At 40.5% G+C, this 23,824-nt stretch overlaps 1 protein-coding gene across 1 annotated transcript in view; it reads left to right on the top strand.

Moving 5' to 3' along the window:
* Nucleotides 1-23,824, top strand: part of DRD3 (dopamine receptor D3) — a 70,923-nt gene that overhangs the window by 17,663 nt on the left and 29,436 nt on the right. The window contains exons 2-4 of the mRNA XM_031009484.3: nucleotides 2,330-2,449; nucleotides 9,243-9,547; nucleotides 21,363-21,475. Coding sequence (XP_030865344.1) covers nucleotides 9,278-9,547; nucleotides 21,363-21,475 — 383 coding nt within the window. The 5' untranslated portion in view covers nucleotides 2,330-2,449; nucleotides 9,243-9,277. The remainder of the gene's footprint in view (nucleotides 1-2,329; nucleotides 2,450-9,242; nucleotides 9,548-21,362; nucleotides 21,476-23,824) is intronic.

Below are 23,824 nucleotides of genomic sequence, written 5' to 3'. Positions count from 1 at the left end.
ATGTGTATTCAACACAGAAAGTCTAGAAATAGGGTTCTTCCTACTACATTCACGCATTTTCAAGATAGCATTATCATTAGGCACAATGTCTTCAAATGTTAAAGAAAATAAACATAGGATACTGAAATGTGAAAACCATGTTGCTGAAAATGAGTGATATGAGGTTCTTAACTCCTTAGAAGGCCTTTGCTTCATTCTGCTCACACACCAGCCTGACATTACTCCCTGCTTTTATATGTCAGACAAGCCAAGTTTTAGCAGTGCATATTCTCTTGGTCCCCTTATCCAAGGGAAGAAAAGCCTTGGAATTCACATTCAACCCAGGAGTTCTAGTCTTAGGGCATGTTCAATATAGCTATGTCATATAACTAATACATTTATGCCCAATAAGTTATGGGCAACCTTGGGTATGGAACCTAACCTCTCTAAGCCTCTGTATTAGTTTGCTAGGGATGCCATAACAAAATTCCACAGGCTAGGTGAATTAAACAAGAGAAATTTATTTTTGCACAGTTTTGAAGGGTAGAAATCGAAAATCAACAGGGTGGCAGGTTTGGTTTCTCCTGCAAGACCCCTCTCCTTGGCTTGCAGACAGATGCCATCTTCCTGTGTCCTTTCCTCTGTGTGCACATTTCTGGTGTCTCTTCTTTTTCTTATAGGAAACCAGTCATATTGGATTAGGGTATACCCTCCAGGCCCCATTTTAACTTAATTCACACTTCAAAGATCTTACATCCAAATACAGTCACGTTCTAAGGTTAGGGCTTCAACACTTGAATTTTGGAATGACACAATTTAGTCCATAACAGCCTCTATAAAGATGGCATCATGAAGACTGATGTAATATAATTTACAGAATGATTTCTAAATCATCTAAATGATTTCTAAATATAATTATATACAAATGTATTATTAATATTATTATTACTGTCATAATTATTATTCTCTCTGACATATTATCAGTCTTCTGGGAAGTTTAAATTTTCTACTTTTGGAAGACTATACCATAGTGGTTAAGAGAATTAGGATGTTTAGATCCAAATCCTGGGTCAGCCATTTGTTAGCTGTGTGACTTTCAGACTTATACTAACCTCCATAAGCTTTAATTTTCCTATCCATAAATTAAGGGTGGTAAAAAAAAATAGTACCTGCCTTGTAGGGTTGTTGAAAGGATTAAAAGGAGCAACACATTAAAATGACTGGCTAAAAGTACATGCTCAATAAATGATGGTTGTTATCAATAGCAGTATTTAGACCTTGTTGATGCTGCCGCCTTCTTTCTCAGCCAGCAGAGGTCTCCATCATAGTCAAACAAGAACTAGCTTCCCTATAACTGCACTGCAGTTGCCAAGCACATCCACTGTTGGCAGAGAAAACAGCCGAAGAATTACCACACTGACTAAACAGAGGAGAAAAAAAAGAGAGAGAGAACAGGAAATGGTTAGGATTCCACAGTAAAATGTAAGATGAACAGGTGACCATAAGTTAGGATTGTTTATGTTCTACTGCTGACTTTCACTGATATTGTCCTTGGTTGCATCTCACTTTAGCTTGTTCTAAACCAGTTTTTAAAAAGGTATCTTTGTATATATCACAGAGAAGCAGTAAGAATGAATTGGCAAATATTTATGAAGTCCTCTGAAAACAAGAAGTGCTGCTAAGTAAACATTTAACATTTCTTACAGTATTAAGCTTATTTCATCTTTATTGCCAGTTATACGCCATGCCTCAGTTTTGCTACCTTTGTAATATGTTTCCTTTAACCTTCTTTTCCCAGACAGGCTTACACCTCCAAGTTCAATTATCCTGTCAATTGTGTTTTAAATTGTACTGATTTCCATTAACCAATTGTGGTATCAATTTGATGATCTGTTCCTTCTTCTGAACTAATCATCTTTACACCCACCAAAATCTGGAAAGGCAATTAAACTGAGGAAGGTGAGAGTTATTCAAGAGAAATTAAAGCATAAAGGTAAAAACAGTGGAAAAACTAAGATTAAAAAGAGCACTGAGGAGAAAATATACATGTACTAAAAAGCACAGTATCCGAGCAGATAGAGAGACAAAGAGGAAAAGAGAGAGAGGTAGAAAACGGATCCTGCTTATGCCTACTCCATCCCTCTTTCAGCACCAAGGACAGAACCTCTGAGCGGCTGACCCAAGCAATGCTCAGTTGAGGGTCCCTCCCAAATCCTCTACAGAAAACGGATACATTCGAAAGCAGCTATGAAACATGCACTAAGGTCTAATAGGGAAGCTGGAAAAGCAGCACTCAAGTAATTTCACCTTAGAGGCAAAAATGGGTGATTTCTTTCTGTTCATTTCATAGTTTCTGAGTCCTGAGAAAGGCAAAGTTTGTTTTGCTTGGGTATGTCTGCTGTCAGTAAATGGCTGCAGGAGCCGAAGTGGTAAACTCCTCGGTTTCCAGAAATCAGAAGAAAATTTTAGGGTAAGTAATTTTTCTTTTCGTTTCTAATTTAGGACATAGTATTTTCCTCAAGGTTATTTAATCAGCTTGGGGTTCTGTGGATCTCTAAAAATATGCATTAAAACTCAATATCCACTCTTATTTAAAAACCAAAGCCCTGAGGAAATGGTTTTCTTTTTCTTCTAAGTGGTTGGACAGCAGAAACCTTTTATATTCCTTTTTCTTTTAATTTTTCCCCCAAAACTGTATCCTTGTGGGCTCTAGAAGCTATATCAAGGAAGAATTAAAAGATAGAAAACAAAAAGCTGTTATTATTTCTAGGATTTGTATGGAAGTTGATTGTATTCCTCTTAAGGATTTTACTTAATTGTAAGGGTCTGTTATTTTAAACTCCTCAATTCAGCACCCTGGCAATTCAGAGCTGAAGGTTTGGAGAGGCACTATTTTCAATGGTCTATTTAAAGTCAGGCTGTTTCTAAGTCAGAATCCAATTATTCCCAGCAGAGATATGTAGCACTTGAGATGATGATTGTGTATGTTTCCTTTGATGATGGTATATGATTTTTAGGGTATTGTTGTTATTTAATTGTGAGACTTCCATTACTTGCTGTAGCTTACTGGGGCAACAGAAGTCATTGCAATTAGGTATTTGTTCCAGTTCATCCATTTAGTTTAATTGAATACCATCAAAATACATGCATGAATAATAATGCAGCAATAGCAAAGTGAAACTTGGATTCTAAACTCATTGTGCATGACTATTTCACTTTATAGGTGAAGCCTTTTGCTTACTGATACTAAAAGGTCTGTAAAATATCTGTCCTTAGATAAGAGTGAAGAACCACTGCTTGACATGGCATTAGGATCTCTTATAGTCAAGGAGAAGCAGAGACAATGTGAGAAAGATTCTTACTTGGCACTCATTTATTTGTAGTTGAATATTTTCAAGGGTCTGTATGGCTAGCAGTGAGCAAGGGTATTGAGCAAGGAAAATACTGACAGTATCCAAATGGGTGCCTAATATTAAAGCATCCATACAGAAGGCTGTTTGTTATGGAATATACATTAAAGCAAATACCGAACAGTTTCTACTCAATATCAGATTCAATTTCTAATGCATTGAAGTTTGTCATCAATTAATATTTGCTTATTGATTGATTTATTTGCTGAGTTCCCCATTTTATCTCTGATTAGAATGGTAGGATGCTCAGTCTCTAGAGGTTGTGATGGAAAGTGAGTATGCTCTGCTTTACTAGTCAGGTTTAATGAGGGGAAAAAACTGTTATCTTAGCTACTCAGTAACCAGCAATAGTTTTTCTCTGTACATTTACCAACAATGTAAATGTGCCCAAATACGTAAATATGCTATGTATTGCAATCCATTTGTGAATCTTTTTCAGGGAAATAGGCAGCAATTTGCAAGAAGAAAGTAGCATAGAAATGCTAAAGACTAACTCTAATAATAATAACAATGTAACTCCCACTGGCTCTATGAGCAGTGTGCACCTGCATTACTTCACCAAGCCTAGTCAGATGATGTGACTTGTTCAGATACTCTGAACAAGTGAGATTTTAAAATTAGTACTAATTTCACATTTGTCTGCCTCACCCCAAAAAGTGGCATAGTTAAGTGGCATAGTTAAGAACATGAGCTCTGGAATCAGACAAATCTTGGGTTGAATCAACTCCGTCATTTACTGGTTTGTGATCTCAGCAAGATATTTAACCTCTCTGTGACTCACCTTTTTTATCTAGAAAACTTGATAGGATAATAGTGCTTACCTTCTTCATCAGGTTGTTGTGAGGTTGAATGATGATAATGCTTATAAATTTTAGCTATAATTATTAATTTTATCAGGCAATATAGCAAGTCCAAATTATAGCCCAGACCAGAAAAGCTCTGGCGACTGGTGGTCAGGAGTTGTCTGAGTAAAAGATTAGATGTAGCAACAGGCAGAGATCTGTGAAATGAGTGAAGATGTGGTCATGGAACCCTGTTACTGAAGCGTTTTGTTCTGGGTTGAGTAAAATCCATCTCAACTCGGGAATGACAGTTTTGTGGGGGTTTTTTTTTTCTTTGAGACAGGATCTTGCTCTGTCACCCAGGCTGGAGTGCAGTGGCTCAATTATAGTTCACTGCAGCCTCTAACTCCCGGACTCAAGCAATCTTCCTGCCTCAGTCTTTCGAGTAGCTGGGAATACAGGCACATGGCATCATCACACGCAGCTAATTTTTCTTTTCTTTTATTTTTGCAAAGATGGAGTCTCACTACTTTGCCCAGACTGATCTCAAACTCCTGGCCTCAAGTGATCCTTCCATCTCAGCCTCCCAAAGTGCTGGGATTACAGGAACGAGCCCCCAAGCAGGGCTGGGAATGACTAACATCAACTTCCATGCCCAGCATAGACACATTAGATAATTGTGAGTTTGGGATTTAAGAATGCCTGAGATAAAGCTTGGTTCAAATCAGCCCCTTACACATTGTGTAATCTTGAGAGAGTAATTGAATCTCTCTCAGTTTTTTTAATCCATTAAAGAAATCGGTCATTATCCACCTTTAGGGCTGCTATAAGTATTAAAATGCATGTAAAGTACTCATACTTGCCACACAGTAGTAGCCCAGATGTAGTTGTCTTCATCTTCATTTGTTTTCTTACAGAAAGAGAACAAATAATTAAAACTCTGTAAGTCTTAATGAGGTGCTAAGGAGGAACCCCATGAATGTTTCAGGAAGACTGTTATTCAGCACTGAGGGATTGAACATCAGCAAAGTAGGACAAATGTCATAACTGATGGGGACCTGACAACTCTCTGTTCCCCTGCCTTTTTAAATAGGTTATGCACTCACTCTAAGAGATGCCAGAACAAACTATAAAGACCAAGATAAATCAATACTTTGTAAGGCATTTAAAAGCTCATTAAAATGTGTAAGTAGTGTTATATGTAATGAATCTTAAAAGACTGATGCCAAGAGTAATCTTCTATTTCTCTGCCTTCTCTGTTCTTTTACCTCCTATCCACTTTTAACTCCTAACACTGTTTGCTGGACTTTTTACTCTGCCAAGAGGTTTGACAGCTACCTAAAAATAGTATAGCTGAATGCCAGTGGCTAATTATACGAAGTGAAACCCTCAACTCTGAAAATCAATTTTGAGCCTGATGTTGGAATCACAGTTGCATGGATTTCTGATTTCATATTTATTTTTTCTACATCTGATCTTAGATCCTTTATAGCAGCAGGTGGGTTAAACCATGATTGTTCAGGTAGTTTCTGATGAGTTGTGGATGTGGGAGATGAAAGCAAAGATGAGTGAGATGCTAGATTACTCTCTAGCTCTCAGCTAATTGTTTCAACTTCCTCCCTGCTTAGATTTTGTAAGCATGAATGCCATCATGAATGTCGTCATGAATGTTTAAGCATGTCATCATGAATGTTGACATGATGACATTAAGAACATCTTCATGAATGTTTAAGCATGAATGCCACCATGAATGTCATCATTTCCAAGTTCACTAGATACTTTACAATTGCAGCTTATTTAACTCTTCACCTATTCTCACTTTCCTCTTAACAATAAAAGCAACTATATTTCTAGTGCTATGTGCCAGACATTATGCTAGAGTGATGATTCTTCATGGGGAGAGCAATTTGCACCCCCGCTCCAGGATATGTGGCAACGTCTAGAAGCATTTTTTATTGTCCCAACTTGTGGGGAGGGGTATGCTACTGGCATCTGGTGGGTATATGTAAAGGATGCTGTTAAACCCCCCACAACGCACAGGACAACCTCCTCAACAAAGAATTATTCAGCCCAAATTGTCAGTAGTGCCAAACTTCATGTATATGATCTCATTTAGTCTCCATAATAACCTTATGGAGTGGATATGATTATCTCCATTTTGCTGATGAGGAAGCCAGCCTATCATTGTAAATTACTTAGAGAGTGATTGAGTTAATGAATTCTCTAGGCTCTTTGCTTCTTCCTACCTGAGACCCGTTTCCTATCTGTTAGCATATCTTACAGAGGGAAAAAGAAAGAAGAAAGCCCAGCTCAGTTCTGTGTTATATAAGCAACTCTGGTTTGAAAAAAAAAAAATCTAAGCAGGGAGGAAGTTGAAACAATTAGCTGAGAGCTAGAGAGTAATCTAGCATCTCACTCATCTTTGCTTTCATCTCCCACATCCACAACTCATCAGAAACTACCTGAACAATCACGGTTTAACCCACCTGCTGCTATAAAGGATCTAAGATCAGATGTGGAAAAAATAAATATGAAATCAGAAATCCATGCAACTGTGATTCCAACATCAGGCTCAGAATTGATTTTCAGAGTTGAGGGTTTCCCTTCGTATAATTAGCCACTGGCATTCAGCTATACTATTTTTAGGTAGCTGTCAAACCTCTTGGCAGAGTAAAAAGTCCGGCAAAAGGGTAACAAATATCCTAAGGTTTTATGCCTCCCTCTTACGTGGCAGGTGAGAGGAGGCTAAGACATTATTCACCAGTTGCAGAGCCCAGAAAAGAGGGATTCTGGCCACTGTGTTCCAAAGTGGCCCGGTTGTGAAAGAGAAGACATTTGGGCCTCAGCCTGCCTTAAAAGTGGAAATATCCTTGAACAATCAGAAAGCATTGTATTTTTCCAAAAGCTCTTGGCAGCAGCGGTGCTGTCTCCAGGGTAGCGGCTGCCCTCCTCTGAATAATGAGAAAATTATAATTATTATCAAGAATTATTATTATGTTTTAAAATACATTGAGTGCAAACAGTGTGCCAAGATAAAGGACAATTTTTTTAAACAATTCTCTAAATTCATTCCAAGTTTGTCACCCTTTCCCAATTATTTGTTCATTTTAACTCTTTCATATTTCAGGCTGAAACATTTCAAAGTGAGGTACAAAATGACAGACATGATTAGGCCGGTCTCCTAATCAAGGGAGAGCTACAGATACCTGGCTTGAGGGCAAATTCTGGCCACCAAGTCAGCCTCTACTTTTTCCAGGGCCTGAAGAGAGAGTTCCCATAAAGGTCTATATGTACCATGCTTAAATATTTTAAAGTTGTAACCAACAAGCCATTGAGTAAAATGTTTCATCCTCCCACCTTGACAAATACACCTTTGTAACAACATGGAAGGCCAAGTTTGAATTTAAGATTCCTGGACCCTTCAAAATTCCATACAAAATGTGACCATACAGGAGAAGCTGGGCCCCCACCCCTAATCTGCCTCAGGGACCCTGGCCTCTTCTCTCCCAACCTCAGGCTGCATAGAATCTATTTGTCTGAGCTCTAACTGAAAGCCACCACTTGGCCCCAGGAACCCTACACATTTATGGCACAGTCTCCCATCAGAGTGACAGATTTAGAATGAGACCCGTGATGTCTTGGAAACAGGCTCTGAGCAGTTGGGTAGAGAATTCCCTGAGTGTGGTCTAGACAGGATTGTAAACTTAGTGGACCTTCTCCTTGGCACTGTGGGAGGTTACATCATCCTGTAGAGGCTAGAGGCATAACCAGTAGAGGGTGCCTTAGTCCTTTTGGGCTGCTATCACAAAATACCATAAACTGAGTAGTTTATAAACAACAGATATCTATTTTTGACAGTTCTGAAAGCTGGGAAGTCCAAGATCAAGGCACCAGAAGATTCAGTGTCTGGTGAGGGCCTGCTTTCTGGTTCATAGATGGCTGTCTTTTCACTATGTCTTCCCATGGTGAAAGAGATTAGCTAGCTCTCTGGGTCTCTTTTATAAAAGCACTAATCTTATTCATGAGGGCTCTGTCCTCATAACCTAATCACCTCTCAAAGACCCCCACCTCCTAATACCATCATACTGGGAATCAGGATTTCTACATATGAATTTAGGGAGACACAAACACCGAGACCACAGCAGAAGACCAGAGTGGACTCCTCTATAGCACCTCCTCTAGAGCTTGGGGCAAGAGTCACTTTTGCTTGGGTTTCAGGGTTACTCCCTAAGTCACAGGCCTTATGTCTTCCCCTAGCCTTCAGAACTGTGAGACAATAAATTTCTGCTCTTTATAAATTACCCAGACCCAGGTGTTCTGTTATAGCGACCCAAAATGACTAAGATAGATGGGTTTCATTATTCCCACGTTTTACATGGGAAGAATCTGGAGCTCAGAGAGGTAAAGTAATATGCATAAGGTCCCAGAGTTAGGAAGCAGCAGAGCTGGGATTGTAATCCTGCAACAGCTTCCCGTCTCACTCAGAGTCCAAGCATGGTACTTTCAATAGCCCTGCACAATCTCTCTACCTCACACCCTCCTATTCTACTCCTGCCTCACTTGGCTCAAGCCTCACCAGACTCCCTCCTATGACTTCTATGTGCTAGCCCTTCCTGCTGGCCCCTGCTGTTCTCACTGCTCAGACTGCTATCACATCTGATAACTGCATGGTCTGCTTCCTGATCTCCTCCAGGTCTCGACTCAATTGCTGATTTCTCCATGAGGAGTTCCTGATTACACTCAGATACTCACTCACATACACACAATCTTCACCCGTTACTTACCCGCCTCTCTGATTTGTCTCCAATATACGTATCATTATTGAACACACCACATCTTTTATTTATCTTGTTTATTATCTGTCTTCTCCTCTAGAATGGGAGCTTCAAAGGGGAGGAATTAAGATTTTATCTGTTTTGTTCATTGCTCTATCTCCAACTCTCACAACAGTGCCTACTATATAGAAAATGCTCAATAAATATTTGCTGATGCAATAAATAAAAAAATGTAACTAAGCAACCAAGCCCCAAAGAGTCTGATTTTATTAATGTTGTTTTCTGTCTCCTCACAGGAAGCCCCTTGGCATCACGCACCTCCCTCTGGGCTATGGCACCTCTGAGCCAGCTGAGTGGCCACCTGAACTACACCTGTGGGGCGGAGAACTCCACAGGTGCCAGCCAGGCCCGCCCGCATGCCTACTATGCCCTCTCCTACTGCGCGCTCATCCTGGCCATCGTCTTCGGCAATGGCCTGGTGTGCATGGCTGTGCTGAAGGAGCGGGCCCTGCAGACTACCACCAACTACTTAGTAGTGAGCCTGGCTGTGGCAGACTTGCTGGTGGCCACCTTGGTGATGCCCTGGGTGGTATACCTGGAGGTGAGTAGACTTCAGGCGCATGTTGTCTCTATGACTGTGCTAGTATTTGTCTTCCCTGAGTTCTGGCCTTTGGGGCTCAAAAGACTCCCCAGACAGTCAGGAACTGAGGAAGGAAGGAGAGCTCTCATTCTCCCTGTAATGAGAGAGTTAAAGCTCTGGAAAACAGTCACCATCCTGTCCCTCATCCACATCAGAACCAAGGAGCTGAGAATGATTCTGTTCATGGGTCTCCAGTGTTCAGGTGACTGGATTTGAGTGATGGGACTGTTCCTAATACGGCCTAGAGTTTATTCTCTGTGCCAGACATGTCTCAATGACGTGGTGAGCTGGGTGAAGCGGTCCAGAAGGCCTCTTCACCAGTGCTCAATGTATATGAGGGTGAGGGTGTGCAGGAGGGATGTGAGGCCAGGAGGAAAAAAGGAATTATAGAAAAAAAAATTAGTGAATGTAGGGAAAGATAGAAAGAATGACCAGCAAACAGATCAGACTTCTTTTGAAGGCTCAGTCCCTCTTTGCTCTTTCCTCCTGGGTACCAGTTCTCCATAGACTCTGCTACCAAAGGAACAGACAAAACCCTCAAATGTATGTTTTCCATGTGTCCATGAATAGTACAGAGCCTTTGCCAGAGAGATAGTGCAGCAGATCCTGGTGAATTCTTTTGGGGAGAAACATTTATTAAATTTGAAAGTATTTTCAATTGGGAGTGCAAAACAGAGCCAGGGGGTGGTCAAGACAAAACACCCATTTACTAACAAAGAAATCAGGGTGACCATATCTGTTCAAGAAACAGATATTCTTACCAGGAAAACATGCAATTACTTAAGATATGTTTTTTTAAAAAAACCCGAGTATACTATTAATATTTCTCCTCTGCACTGTGTGTCATTTTAAAGAGGTATCCAATGAAGGATCAAAATGATGCTATGATTAAGAGAAATTAAGATTCATCAAATTAATATCTCAGTTAATATTGATAGTAAAAGTGACAGTTAATTAAGTATGACATATCACGGGAGAGCAAAAACCTTGTACATAGACTGCCTGTGCTAATACCCTTGTTAAAGAATGGCTGGGAACTAAAATTAGACTTATGATCTCAAGGGGGAGACAATAAGAGAGAAAAAAAGAAAATAGAGAAATAAAAGGAAAAGAAGAAAAACAACTAGGCTGTGTAGATCTAAAGGCTAAGGGAATACTTGAGGAAAAAATATGCATTTATTCTGCCCAGTTAGGATAATCCTAGTTGGGAGGGTGAAGGGTCTTATAATTATCTTGATTTTTCTGTCAACCCAATTAGTCTGAGTCAACCTTGAAGTCAGAGACTAGATCTTTACTCTTCATCTCCTGTAGCCTAAACATACTACCTGGCACAAAATACATGCTAACTGCTATAACATTTGATATATGAATGATGAAATGAATCTTCTCTGTAATGTATGCATTATATGGGCTATTCCTGCTAATACCATCTGCCTCTCTATCTATTGTTACACTCAGACTTTTTGGGGAGAGGACTTTTGGGGATGAGCTATTTGTTATTTTACATCCAACAATAATGAGCCTGAAAAAATTTCGAAGCATGTGATATTTCTGTTCAAGAATGAGGCGCTTTAGGTGCAACCAGCCAATATGAATTGGTCAATAACTCATAGCACTGTCATCATCTTCCTAAAATGTTTTTGTCCATTTCTATGTGTTCCAAGGAATCTTAAGTCCTCCAGAAGGATGAATGGCAGGAAGAAATGTAGGCAGTGGACCTTCACTCTAATGAGCATTTTTATTCCCTCTAAGATAAAACCAGGCTTTTGGTGTCTGTAACAAAGCCACTCAGGGGCATTTGTTGGCTATGTATTTGTGATTATTTCTAGGACTCTGGTTGGACCATACTGGAAAACATCTGTATGTACTGGTTTAGGAGATAGACATTGTGACTTTTCCACACTAGAAATCCATGGCACCCCTTCTAGCCATACCTTCTGATATACTGGTGCTCCTATTCTACTACTGAGCATAGAAGGGCAGGTGAGACTATAGAAAACGACAGGAAATCTTGTCAAAGGCCTTAAAGAAATCACTGTAGTAGTACATATAGGTTTTCTTCCATGAGAACAGCTCTGATGAAGTTTTTGGTTTCTCCCCATAAAAACCATAATACTATGCCCTCTGTCCAACAGGTTATTTCATGTAGGTATTCAGTGATCAAGATCATAATTTTTACATTTGATCTTAACCAAAAGGCTGAGAAGCAATGAGAGCATGATGTTTAAAATCTATATTCACACAAGGAAGATTCAGGGGAGCAGAGACGTCTCCTCACTGGCTTTAGGACCTCTTTTTGGTCTTATCAACTTGCTTCAAGACCCAGTCAATGTCTTGAAGCGAGTTGGTAAGACCAAAAAGAGGCCCTAAAGCCAGTGAAGAATACAGAGGACCAAGTCTCTCTATCTTACATCAGTCTATACTTTTCTTAATCTCAAATGTTTTCCTATCTTTCCTTAGAGGCAAATGAGGCATCTTAATGAAAGAAAAGAGCACTTTGAGCCCTTAAAATATGGGCTATGAATACATAAATCCATGTTCCTCAAGAAGAAGCAAAGTATTATTCTCACTAACTTGTCCTAATGATAGTACAGTTTGAGTAGCTACTCTACTAATTACTTAATTATACCTAAGAGCTCCCTTTGGAAAAGAAAACGGTGCAATGTTGACCACTGAGACTGCTGTAGGCTTGAGGGCCCCCAGGAAGATAAGATGTACATGAGAAGAACACCATTTTGGGATCCAAAAGATTCACCAGATTCATAGCTGCATGTGCTTTGATTTGAACACATCCACCTTCTTCGAAGAAAAATTGGCTCATTTTGCCAGACACCAGTATTTATGAGGTAGGAATGTTTTGGCTGTAAATATTGGAAACCTTGATTAGTTGTGGTTTAATTACATTTAATGTTTTTCAAATAACCAGAATTCTGGAGGAAAAGAATTATTGTGTTGGTTCAGCTGCCCCGTGGTGTCATCACAGACCACTTTTCCATCCTTCCTCTTCACCATCCTTGGCAAGCTGGCTTAGTTCTTTATCTTGCCATAGCCCCCAGCACCATGGCAGTATTCAAAAATAGGATGGGTAGGGACAGCAGGAAATGAGAGAGAGAGAGAGAGAGAGAGAGAGCGTGCACTTTCCCTGTAGTAGCTTAAAGCGTGTTTCTAAGAGGTTTCACATAAGCTTAATTGGCCAGAACTTAGTCATAAGGCCACCTTTAGCTGCAAAGGAAGCTAAAAAAGAAAAAATGAAAACGTGTGTTTTATTTATAAAAGATGTAGGGGTGGGGAATTGCTCTGACGTAGGCAATAAAGTATCACATTGCCTTTATTGGAATTCACTGGGATGAATGTCATTTCAACACAGTGTCATGCTGTGAGAAAAAGACTCAGAACTTGGAGTCAGAAGACGTGGATTTAAGTGCATAAAATGGAGGTGACAACAACATTTTCCACCCTGAGCTGATGTTAGACTCAGCTGTCATCAACTGATAGAGTATTTTGATAACCAAAACTTTTGATCTATAAATATCTCACTTAAGACACTTTTAATTATAAGTTTAAAGCAGCTTAACTCCAATTGGCTTAAATGAAAAAGCAGAATGCATTGGCTGTCATACCAGGAACTTTATAAAGTCCTCTGGTAGGGTGGGCTGCAGGCACAGTTCCATCAGGGCACCAGCTCCATTTCCCTACAATTCTCTCAGCTCTGCCTTTTTCCATATACTGACCTTACCTGCAGGCAACAGGCTAAGCTATAGGTCTCACATGTCCACACCACACCATTCACAGCAAGAGAGAAAATCCTTTTCTTAGAATTTCTAGTAGAAGTATCAAGATGTGCTCTGATTGGACTGGCTTGTGGCACATGAATTCCAGCTTGAAAAATTGATTTCACACAGGTTATATGTTTCTTCTTTGGATACTGCCCAGCGATCTCATAGATTCACAGTGGAATCTAGGGACTATTTATTGAAAAGATAGAAGAGGATAGTCAGTAAGTGGGAACCACAGTCAGCTTTCATTGGTATCATTCTCATCTTTAAGACACACAGGAGCCTTCACTTGGGCATACATAAGGGGGCCCACAGGGACCAGTCACTGACGTGCTTCAGTATTCTCTGTCCTCAAGCCTGGCAGATAAGTTCAGGACAAAAACCAAGCAGGTGACCTCACAGAAGATTATATTTCAGAGGGCTTCTGGCTTGGCTATCTGTTTAATTCAGTTTGCAGCATTTTCTCAACTTTTCTGTACCATCCCAAATAGTTCTGTCTCAGATTTCCTCTCAAGATTTTAATTTCCTGCTTTACCGACTGCACTCCAGAGCTTCCTCTCCAAGCACAAACATCTCATTTTGTTCCACTCAGTGAAGCACCTTTTGTGATGTTTAAAACACTTTCATCAGGATAGAAAGGCAGTATAAGCGGCCAGGGGAACATTTGGAATACTAAACTCAGACTACTTGGGTCCCAGTGTAGACAGGAGGAAAAACTTGAGGATTAAGAAAGGTAGTCAAGTAAGATAGGATAGGATGAGTTCAGGCAAGGAAACGCACCACAGAAAAAGCAATCGAGGTCGGATTGTGATGAAAGAAAAGAATAGCAAAATTTGGGGAAGGGAAGAATCTTTGAGTTTTGTAATGATATTGATTATTAAGAATAAAGAAGTGGGTTTTTTTAAAGGAAAGTTTTACCACAGCTCAAAAAACCCCAAATGATAATTTAAGACCTCCCTACTGGAAAACAAAGACAGAAGATTCTCACGATCTCGTCACCAAACTCTGGATTTTGATAAAAGTCATAGAATATTAAAGCTGGAAGGGCTTGGAGATTATTTTTGCCATCATTTCCACAGTGTGATCCAACCACAGGAAATTCCTGGCCATATTCTACTGACATGGTTTCTCTGAGGATGAGTCTTGGAGTCTCATATCCAAATGAGCTCCTCCATACTTCTTATGCACCTAAACTTTGAGCAGCTCTGAGCTAAACTTTCATTAGGGGGTGTGTTAATCCATTTTGTGCAGCTACAACAGAATACATGAGGCTGTATAATTTACAAAGAACGGATTTATTTCTTACAGTTCTGGAGGCTTGAAAGTCTAAGATCAAGAGGCCTCCATCTGGGAAGGGCCTTCATGCTGTCATCCCATGGTGGAAGGTGGGAGGGCAGAAGAGAGGCAAAAGGGGACCGAACTTGTCCTTTTATAAGGAACCCACTCTCACAAAAACAACATTAATCCACTCATGAGGGCAGAATCCTCAAGGATAATCACCTCTCGTTAGGCCCCATCTCCCAACACTGTTGCACTGGGGATTGAGTTTCCAACACATGCCTTTTGGGGGACACAATTTATAGCATAAGGGAAGGAGAGACTGCTTGTTAAAAATACAAACTGTTGGCCGGGTACGGTGGCTCACGCCTGTAATCCCCACACTTTGGGAGGCCGAGGTGGGTGGACCAACTGAGGTCAGGAGTTCGAGACCAGCCTGGCCAACATGGTAAAACCCCGTCTCTACTGAGAATACAAAAATTAGCCAGGCATAGTAGCAGGTACCTGTAATCCCAGCTACTTGGGAGGCTAAGGCAGAAGAATTGCTTGAACCCGGGAGGCAGAGGTTGCAGTGAGCCGAGATCATGCCACTGCACTCCAGCTAGGGCAACAGAGACTCTGTCTCAAAAAAAAAAAATACAAACTGTTGGGTCTACCTCGGGTCTACCAAACCAGCATTTCCAGGGCAGCCCTGGAAGTCTAGAGTAAGCCCCAGGCCCCACTCCCACTTTATGTGACTTGTGCAACCAGCTAGTCATCTGCTACGACATTTGGGAACCAATAAGCTACAAACCCCCTATTTCATAGATGGAGAAATGAAGATGCAGAGAAGTGAAAAATCCTTATTTATTATTCTGTTTTGCCCCACAGCAACCCTCCCACCAAGAAATACTCCAAATGTGGCAAACAAAAATGGACTGAAGAGGCTAATTAGAGAAGTACTTCTATCTTTGCCTCTTAGATATTTCCAAATAAATAACTAAAAATTCATCCCTTTAGAGTTGGAGTTCTTAATCTGGGGAGTTCATCAACTTGGATGTAAATAAAACTACTCCTTTATTTTCCCTGAGATGAAATTTAGAATTTCCTTTAATTCCAAATGTAGGTATCAACCCACAGCAGAAGAAATCTTTAGTGTCACCAGTAGAAATCACAGATTTTTTTTCTTAATTTTTTTAACTTTCTTTTTTTTTCTTTTGAGATGGAGTCTCACTCTGTTGCCCAGGCTGGAGTGTAGTGGCGCAATCTCAGCTCACTGCAACCTCCACCTTCCGGGTTCAAGCGATTCTCCTGCCTCAGCCTCCCAAATTTTGTTTAACTTTTTAACACTCCTTCCTGCACACTGATGATATTTATATTTTCAAACCACATTATGATTGTTGCGGACATCTTGAAACATCACTTATACTCATCATTACTTTCAAATTATAGGAACTTTGGACCTGCCACTAGATCTTGTTATTTAATGAATTATTAAAGAAACACATATATTTTAAATACTTTGATAACTATATTTCAATAAAATTGATATCCTTTATGAACCACTGTATTTATTTCATGCTTTAAATACATTCTTCTGGCCAGGCGCAGTGGCTCATACCTGTAATCTCAGCACTTCGGGAGGCCGAGGTGTGTGGATCACCTGAGGTCAGGAGTTCAACACCAGCCTGGCCAATGTGGTGAAACCCCGTCTCTACTAAAAATACAAAAATTATCTAGGCCTGGTTGCATGAGCCTATAATCCAGCTACTTGGGAGGTTGAGGCAGGAGAATCGCTTGAACCCGGGAGGTGGAGAATGCAGTGAGCCAAGATTGTGCCACTGCATTCCAGCCGGGCGACAGAGCGAGACTCCATCTCAAAAAAGAAAACAGAAAAAAAAAAGAAGAAAAGCATTCTTCTGAGAAGGGGATCATGAAGCTAACGAAATCCACAGGATAAAGAATGCTTAAGAAAACCTGCTTTAGGAACAACAATTTCTGAGGATCATTTTATGCTCCCCTTAACCCCAGACCAGTGTTTCCCAAACCAAGACAATAAGAATGACTTGAGGGACTTATTACTCTGAGCGAGGCCTAAGAATCATTTTGTTTAACAAGAGTGTCTGGAGATTTGGGAAATGCTGCCTTACAATCAGTAAATTTGGGGAATGCTGCCCTAGGCTGTGGCTATTGAAAATCAATAGACAAGTTCAGTACCTGAAGACACTTTCCTGCTTACTCAACTTCTGTATTGCCACAGGGAGTTACTTACATTCATTAGCAAGTAAGAGTAACACCACCTGGTTGCTGTATAATTCTAAAGTGAGTTATTCATTAGAATGCAGGAGAAAGAATCATGTCTCTAAAAAGCCTCAAATCAATTTGATTTTTTTCACTTTTTTTTTTTTTTTTTTTTTTGAGACTGAGTCTCGCTCTATCACCCAGGCTGGAGTGCAGTGGTGAGATTTCGGCTCACTGTAACCTCCGCCTCCCGGGTTCAAGCAATTCTCATGCCTCAGCTTCCCAAGTAGGTAGGATAACAGGCGCCCACCACCACACCCAGCTAATTTTTGTATTTTTAATACAGACAGGGTTTCACCACATTGGCCAGGCTGGTCTCGAACTCCTGACCTCAAGTTATCCACCTGCCTCCCAAAGTGCTGGGATTACAGGCGGGAGCCAGCACACCAGGCCTTTTTTCACTTTTATCTGTTTTAATTTCAAAAATCATTTTGCCTTTCATAATCTTCAACACTTTGTACCTATCTCACCTTTGGTGCCTATCACATTGCCTCATAGCTGTTTTTTAAGTACTTATCTCCCGGGCCCTCAGTTCACCCATACCCATTCACACATCACTTCTGGTAACAGGCACACATTGTATTCTGAGATCCTGGGAACAAAAACAGGTTTGTTTCAATACACCCGCCCAAGCAAAGTATCAGACACATCTTGGGCACTCATTAGACCATGGCTATAGGGGTAATGGATGGACACACACCAACTCTTCTACCTCCTATGATATTAGAGTAGAGTTAAATTGTACACATCTCTGAAGAGGCAAGCCACTAAACTTTGAGAGGCAGGAAGAGTAATGGTAATATAAAGGGGTCAAAATCCTAGCTCCTTTTACAAGCTATGTGTCCTTAGACAAATTACTCAACCCTTCCAGGTCTCCATTTCTTTACCTATAAGTTAAAAATCACATTTACCTCTTCAGGTTGTGATGAGAAAATGTGTGAGAATTACCAGCATATTCTTGGCACCTAGATGCACTTTATTGATCCCTTACTATTCGTTGCTTGATATGGAGGATGTCAATAGAAAAAAAAAATTCATTACAAGTCCCACCAATTAGAGACTCATTTTAATGAGTAAGCTCCAGGGAAGGCTAAGTGATGGCACCTTAGTGGGAATTATTTTAATCAGCTAATCAGATTGTTTTCTTCTTGACTCTTAGCTGAAATCAAGGAGAGAATGAGAATTTTGATGGCAGAATCAGGAGACAAGAAAAGAGGATAGCCAGAATGGGATGACAGGCCAGTGGGGGCCTGGAAGCCAGAGAACAGCTTGAGGGCTTTGTCCTTTGGGGGCTAAGCAGGAGGAGTATTAAATAAAACTGTCTGTGTACTTTCACCAACCCCAAAGGCAGCACTTACCACTGTCTCTTGCACCATTCTTTGAACCCTGGGATAGAGGCAATCAGGAGAGTGTCTCTTTCCCTAGAAAGGAGATGATATGGTCTGTCACACAAAAATCCCTGAGGAACACCTGGTTTTCTTCTTTCCCCTAGTATCTACCCACTTCCATCCCTTTTCCAACAACTACCCCTCCTCACCTAACACTTCCCTATAGCAGGGTGTGTAACAACCTACATTCCAATGCTCTGTCTCCCTGTACTGGCCCTGTGACCTTGGACAAAGTGCTTATTCTTTCTAAGCTTTTAGATTCTTCCTCTGCAATGAAGATAATAATCCTCTGTCATAGGATTATAATCGGCAATAGAGGCCACGTATGTAAAGTGCTTTGCAGAACACCAGGCACTTAGTAAGCGTTCAATAAATGTTAGCTATTATTATGACAGATTATGTCAGAAGTCATTTATTATTTCAGAATATATTTTCATGGTTGGGCCCTGCTCTGGGAGCTGGGGATGCAGCAGCAAACAAGTAAATCTTCCTGCTCCTGTTGGTGTTGGTTAAGTAACAATAACTCCGTCTCCTATCAAGTAAATGTATAACTTGTCTTCAAAAAGCTCTAAGAACACATACAATAAAAACAAATTCAGTTTTCAAAGTCTGAAGTTTCAAAGTTATAGAAATTCCTGGAATGGGTCATGATGTGGGTTGGTAACACATGTACAGTGAATTCTCAATAAATGTTAATTCCTATTAACAATATTAGGATATCATGATGATCTCTAGTATTTTATTGATGAATGCCTTACTTCTCCAGTTATCTTGTAAATTCTTTAAGGATAGGCCCTGTAGTACATTTTGTAAAACCTCTCAACACACATGACATACACTGCTGCAAACCAAGTATTAAGAGCTTCACAAGTATTTGCTTTACAAGTGCATGAATGAATGAATATCCAGCAAACACTGAAGTTTGCTGCTATCCTAACTATCCTTTCTTACCTACTCTAGCCCAAAAGACGCATAAACAAACATGTGCTCACAATTATGCCAAAAAGTGTTTTTTTACCCAATTTAAAACATTAACTGCAGAGTAGATATAATATTGAAATAAAATTTAGTATACAAAATCAGCTTTTGCAAGAAGCTTTTACAGTATGCAACTGTCCTATGTAATGAACAAAACCATCTTTTATTCTCTTGGTTCCCCTAAATCATTGTGTTATTATGACTCTTTAGATCAGAATTCTTATGTCTCAATCTTTTAAAAGCTTTTTATTCTCAGAATTCCTGTAAATTCATATTCAGCCTTTATTTATATAGAGCCAATTGGTCAAACTAAAAGAGAGACAGTAAATCCATAAGTGGATTTGACTTCTTCACTAGTTTTAATTTTCATTGTTGCTTTTAAACAAAAAATCATTGGTCAGGGTTTCTCAAAACAGTCTGGAGATGACCAAACATAGGAATAAAATGAGATGCAAAAAAAGAAATAAATCCAATGGGAAGAAGTTATTAGGGACAGGGAAGGAAAGACGGTCTTTTAGGACCTTATTTTATTAGGATAAAACAGAAATGAACACTAAAGTGACCTGGTCATATAAGAAGATCCTTGGATGAGAAAATCCAGATGAAGGAATAGCGCTGTCTTTATGCACAGTCATTTGGTCAGTATCTGTTTTCTTATTGGGAAGCTACTTCAGAGGCTACTGTACCATTTTTCACTCTTTCTTCCTCTTAAATGGCCATTGGGCCTGTTCAGGAGTGGTATTGTGAATACTCAGCTACAGCCAGAGGCCCAAAGCCTGGCAGGTTTCTTCCCGAGAACTAGGGTCCCCAAGAATGACAGCCCACCCCCCCAGGAAAGAAGCTGGTAACTGCACAAAGCCTTGGTCCATGAGTGGCCTTTGGTGGACATTTTAAAAGTGTCACTCTCCCTGACACATCTTCCTGATTCAATTAGGGTATGTAAAAGTTTCAAAAATAAATAGAAATATACTAGAGTATATGATATTACCTAAATTCCTGACTGTAAGCATTACTCAGAGGATGTTATGGAGCTTGAAATACGTGTATAGATAGACGCATGAGGTTGAAACCATCCTCATGAATTCTGAGTAGTGGAGAGAATCCAGCCCTTTTCCCCACTTTTGTTTTTTGGGATGTGGGTGGGGAGGGAGAGTGTTGAAGGCAGTCACATTGGCACAGACTTATTTTACATAGATTCCCATAAATGTTGTTTCAGAATGTTTCCAAGCTTTACAAGCTGAAGCCAGATAGATTTTTACTTTGGAGGTAAATTTTATGAAAAATGTGTTCTTAGTTTATTTCTTGAGTGCATGATGAGCTCTCTACTGGGTGAAGGACTTCAGAGAGACAGTTTTGGCACAATGTACACATCAGGCGGTCACCGAAGTTCTTTTACCACCAGCTGAGCATCTATGAGGAAGTTATCACTTAACCACAAGCAGCATTAGTTGCCTCCTGAGTTTGAATTTCAACAGTGATTCTCAAACTTTGGTATGTATAGGAGTGTTTATTTAAAAATGAAGATTTTAGCCCAGCTTGGTGGTGCATGCCTGTATTCCCAGCTACTTGGGAGGCTGAGGCAGGAGAATCACTTGAACTGGGGAGGTGGAGGTTGTGGTGAGCCGAGATCGCACCTTTGCACTCCAACCTGGGCAACAAGAGCAAAACTCCATCTCAAAAAATAAAATAAATTAAAGAAAAAAAAACAAAAAAGAAGATTTACAGACCAAAGAGCCAAATATTCTGACTCAGTAGGTATAGGAAGGATTCAGAAATCTACATCTTTAATAAACACCCCACTGTGGACCACACTTTGAGAATCACTGGACTAACTGACTTGGAAGATCACTTCCAGCATTAGCATTCTAACATTCTGTGAATTTGTCCTTTCTTTAGGCAACCAGTTTTGGATAGCCTGGCACTCCCTTGATGTCCGTCTGCCCTGTGGGAACAACGGTACACAGGGAGTAGGAGTGCCAACATCTACACTAGGCAGCAAAGCAAAGAAAATAGGGCCAACTGGGTTGTTGTTCCTTCACTGGGGTAAACACTAACATCCTTGTCTCTGATACCCAGGTGACAGGTGGAGTCTGGAATTTCAGCCGCATTTGCTGTGATGTTTTTGTCACCCTGGATGTCATGATGTGTACAGCCAGCATCCTTAACCTCTGTGCCATCAGCATAGACAGGTAGGGCTGCAATTCCCCTTCCAGGTGGCCCAAAAGCTGGGGAAGTGGGGAGAGACAGATTTTGCACTTGAGGGTACTGGGGTCACCTCCAAGTAGAACTTGACACTGGAACATTTTCTTTCCTCTCTTTTTCTTTTAAAGTATGGTTTGCAGGTGAGAAGAAACTCCTGCGACAGGTGGGAAATAATGACCCTATAAGCTTTCCTGGCCTTTCTTCTCCTCCAGCTCCCTGAAGAGGATTCTGGTTTTGCTTTTCCACCATCCTTTGGGGGTTTTTTTTCTTCCTAATAGGAAGGAAAGCTTCCTATTAGGGAGGGGGAGAAGGAGGAAAGGTGAGCTGACTGGGGTTGGTAGGAAATTCTGTTGTTGTTTTGTTTGTTTTTGTTGAAGGGAGAGATGGAGAGAAGGTGGGAGAGAGAAAGAGAAAGAAAGAGGGGCAGGTGTAGGGATAATTTTCGAGGGGGAGAGAGGAGAGAAGTGGGGGAGAAAGGCAATTTTAGAAAGCATGGCTGTGATCTATATGTTTCTCTCATAGAGCTTAGAGAAGCAAGTATAGTATGTTTTTTAAAATTACATTTTGTTTGCTGAAGTGAATTGCTGTGATTTTGACTCCTCTCTCTGTGTGTTCTGCCTGAGTAACATTGCTTTCTATCCCTGAGAGCACCTGGACTCACCACCCTTGCTCTGGGTCCCTCTGTTTCTCCCTTCCTGTCTCCTTTTGTCTTCCTCTCTTCTTTCCCCTTTCCTCTGCCTGAGCCTGAGATTTGCCTGGCTCCCCTGGGACATCACCAGCCTCACTGAGAGCCCTGGGGGGAAAGGAGGTCACTTTCAAGCCTATGGCCCTTGATGCCAGTCAAAAGCCTCCTCTCGTTCCTGCTCTGAGTTCTCTCCCTCCCACTTTCCATTCCGCTTCTTCTCCTTCTCCCAGTAATATCATCCATCCACCTCATAGCTCCAACAGGTGACCCCAAATAAGATCTGCCATTTATTGAGAATTTATCACATTGTGCTAAGCTTTGACACACATTAACTCATTTCATCTTCACAATTCTTAGGTACTGTTATTATCTTATGTATTATCTTAGGTACTATTATTTTATGGTATAAACATTGGCTACCTTCAAACAGGGACCACTGAATTCAGCTGAATACTCTTTGTTCAAGACTCTGTAATGGGCACAGCAGGGAAGGTCACAGGTGATCAGGAGCTAGGTCTTGTAGAAGAGTTTGGGGTAATGATAATAAAGCAAACCAGCTGCAGTCCTCTATGTCTGCAAATAATGCACTCCTGAAAATGTGTACTAAATGTCTAGAAATTACACAAAAGACTTAGATATTAGAGCTAAAAACATTCTAAAATCCCCAACTCTTCACTTTTTAAAACAGCTTTATGAAAATATAACTCACATACCACACAATTCATCCACTCAAAGTGTGTAATTCAATGTTATATTGGTATGTTTACAGACTTATGCAATTATATTCCTTTTTTTTTTTGTTTTCTTTTTTGCAGAGATGAGGTCTTGCTATGTTGTCCAGGCTGGTCTCAAACTCCTGGACTCAAGCAACCCTCCCATCTTAGCCTCCCAAGTAGCTGGGATTACTGGCACATACTACTGCATCTGGACCCTTCTTTTTTTCTTTTTTCTTTTTTTGAGATGGAGTTTCACTTTTGTTGTCCAGGCTGGAGTGCAATGGCACGATCTTGGCTCACTGTAACCTCCACCTCCCGGGTTCAAGTGATTCTTCTGCCTCAGCCTCCCAAATAGCTGGGATTACAGGCATGCGCCACCACGTCTGGCTAATTTTGTATTTTTAGTAGAGACGAGGTTTCTCCATGTTGGTCAGGCTGGTCTCGAACTCCCAACCTCAGGTGATCCACCCGCCTCAAACTCCCAAAGTGCTGGGATTACACATGTGAGCCACTGTGCCTGGCCTACCCCTCTTTTTGAAACACACTCTTTAATGGTATTATTTTCAGCACTGTGGACATGTTCTTTAGCTTTCTTCTCAGTTGGCTAGCCAACCAAGTGATATAAATAAAAAATCATCCAATTAGCTGATTGGTTTGCAGGATCACCAGAGCAAAGTGTGTTCATATTCATTTTTTGGTTATTGTTCAAAATTCCCATTTCAGCACGTAAAAGGAAATGTGAGGCTGTTGCTACAGAGGGCACAACACTGGGCCAATTGAGGGAGCCTGTGCTATGACCTCTAGAAAAAGCAGGCTGGAGATGCCACAACATAGTGACAGAGAAAGCATTGTGAAGTTCAAGGGTGACTGAATCAGACTGTGGGAATGTGAAAGAGCTTTATGGAAAAGAGGATCATTGTGATAGACTTTGGAGC

The sequence above is a fragment of the Gorilla gorilla genome, chromosome 2 (genome assembly GCF_029281585.2).
Source record: "Gorilla gorilla gorilla isolate KB3781 chromosome 2, NHGRI_mGorGor1-v2.1_pri, whole genome shotgun sequence".
Lineage (NCBI taxonomy): Eukaryota > Metazoa > Chordata > Mammalia > Primates > Hominidae > Gorilla > Gorilla gorilla.
Note: the sequence above shows the minus strand (reverse complement) of the source record. Positions and strands in the feature narration are given on the sequence as shown.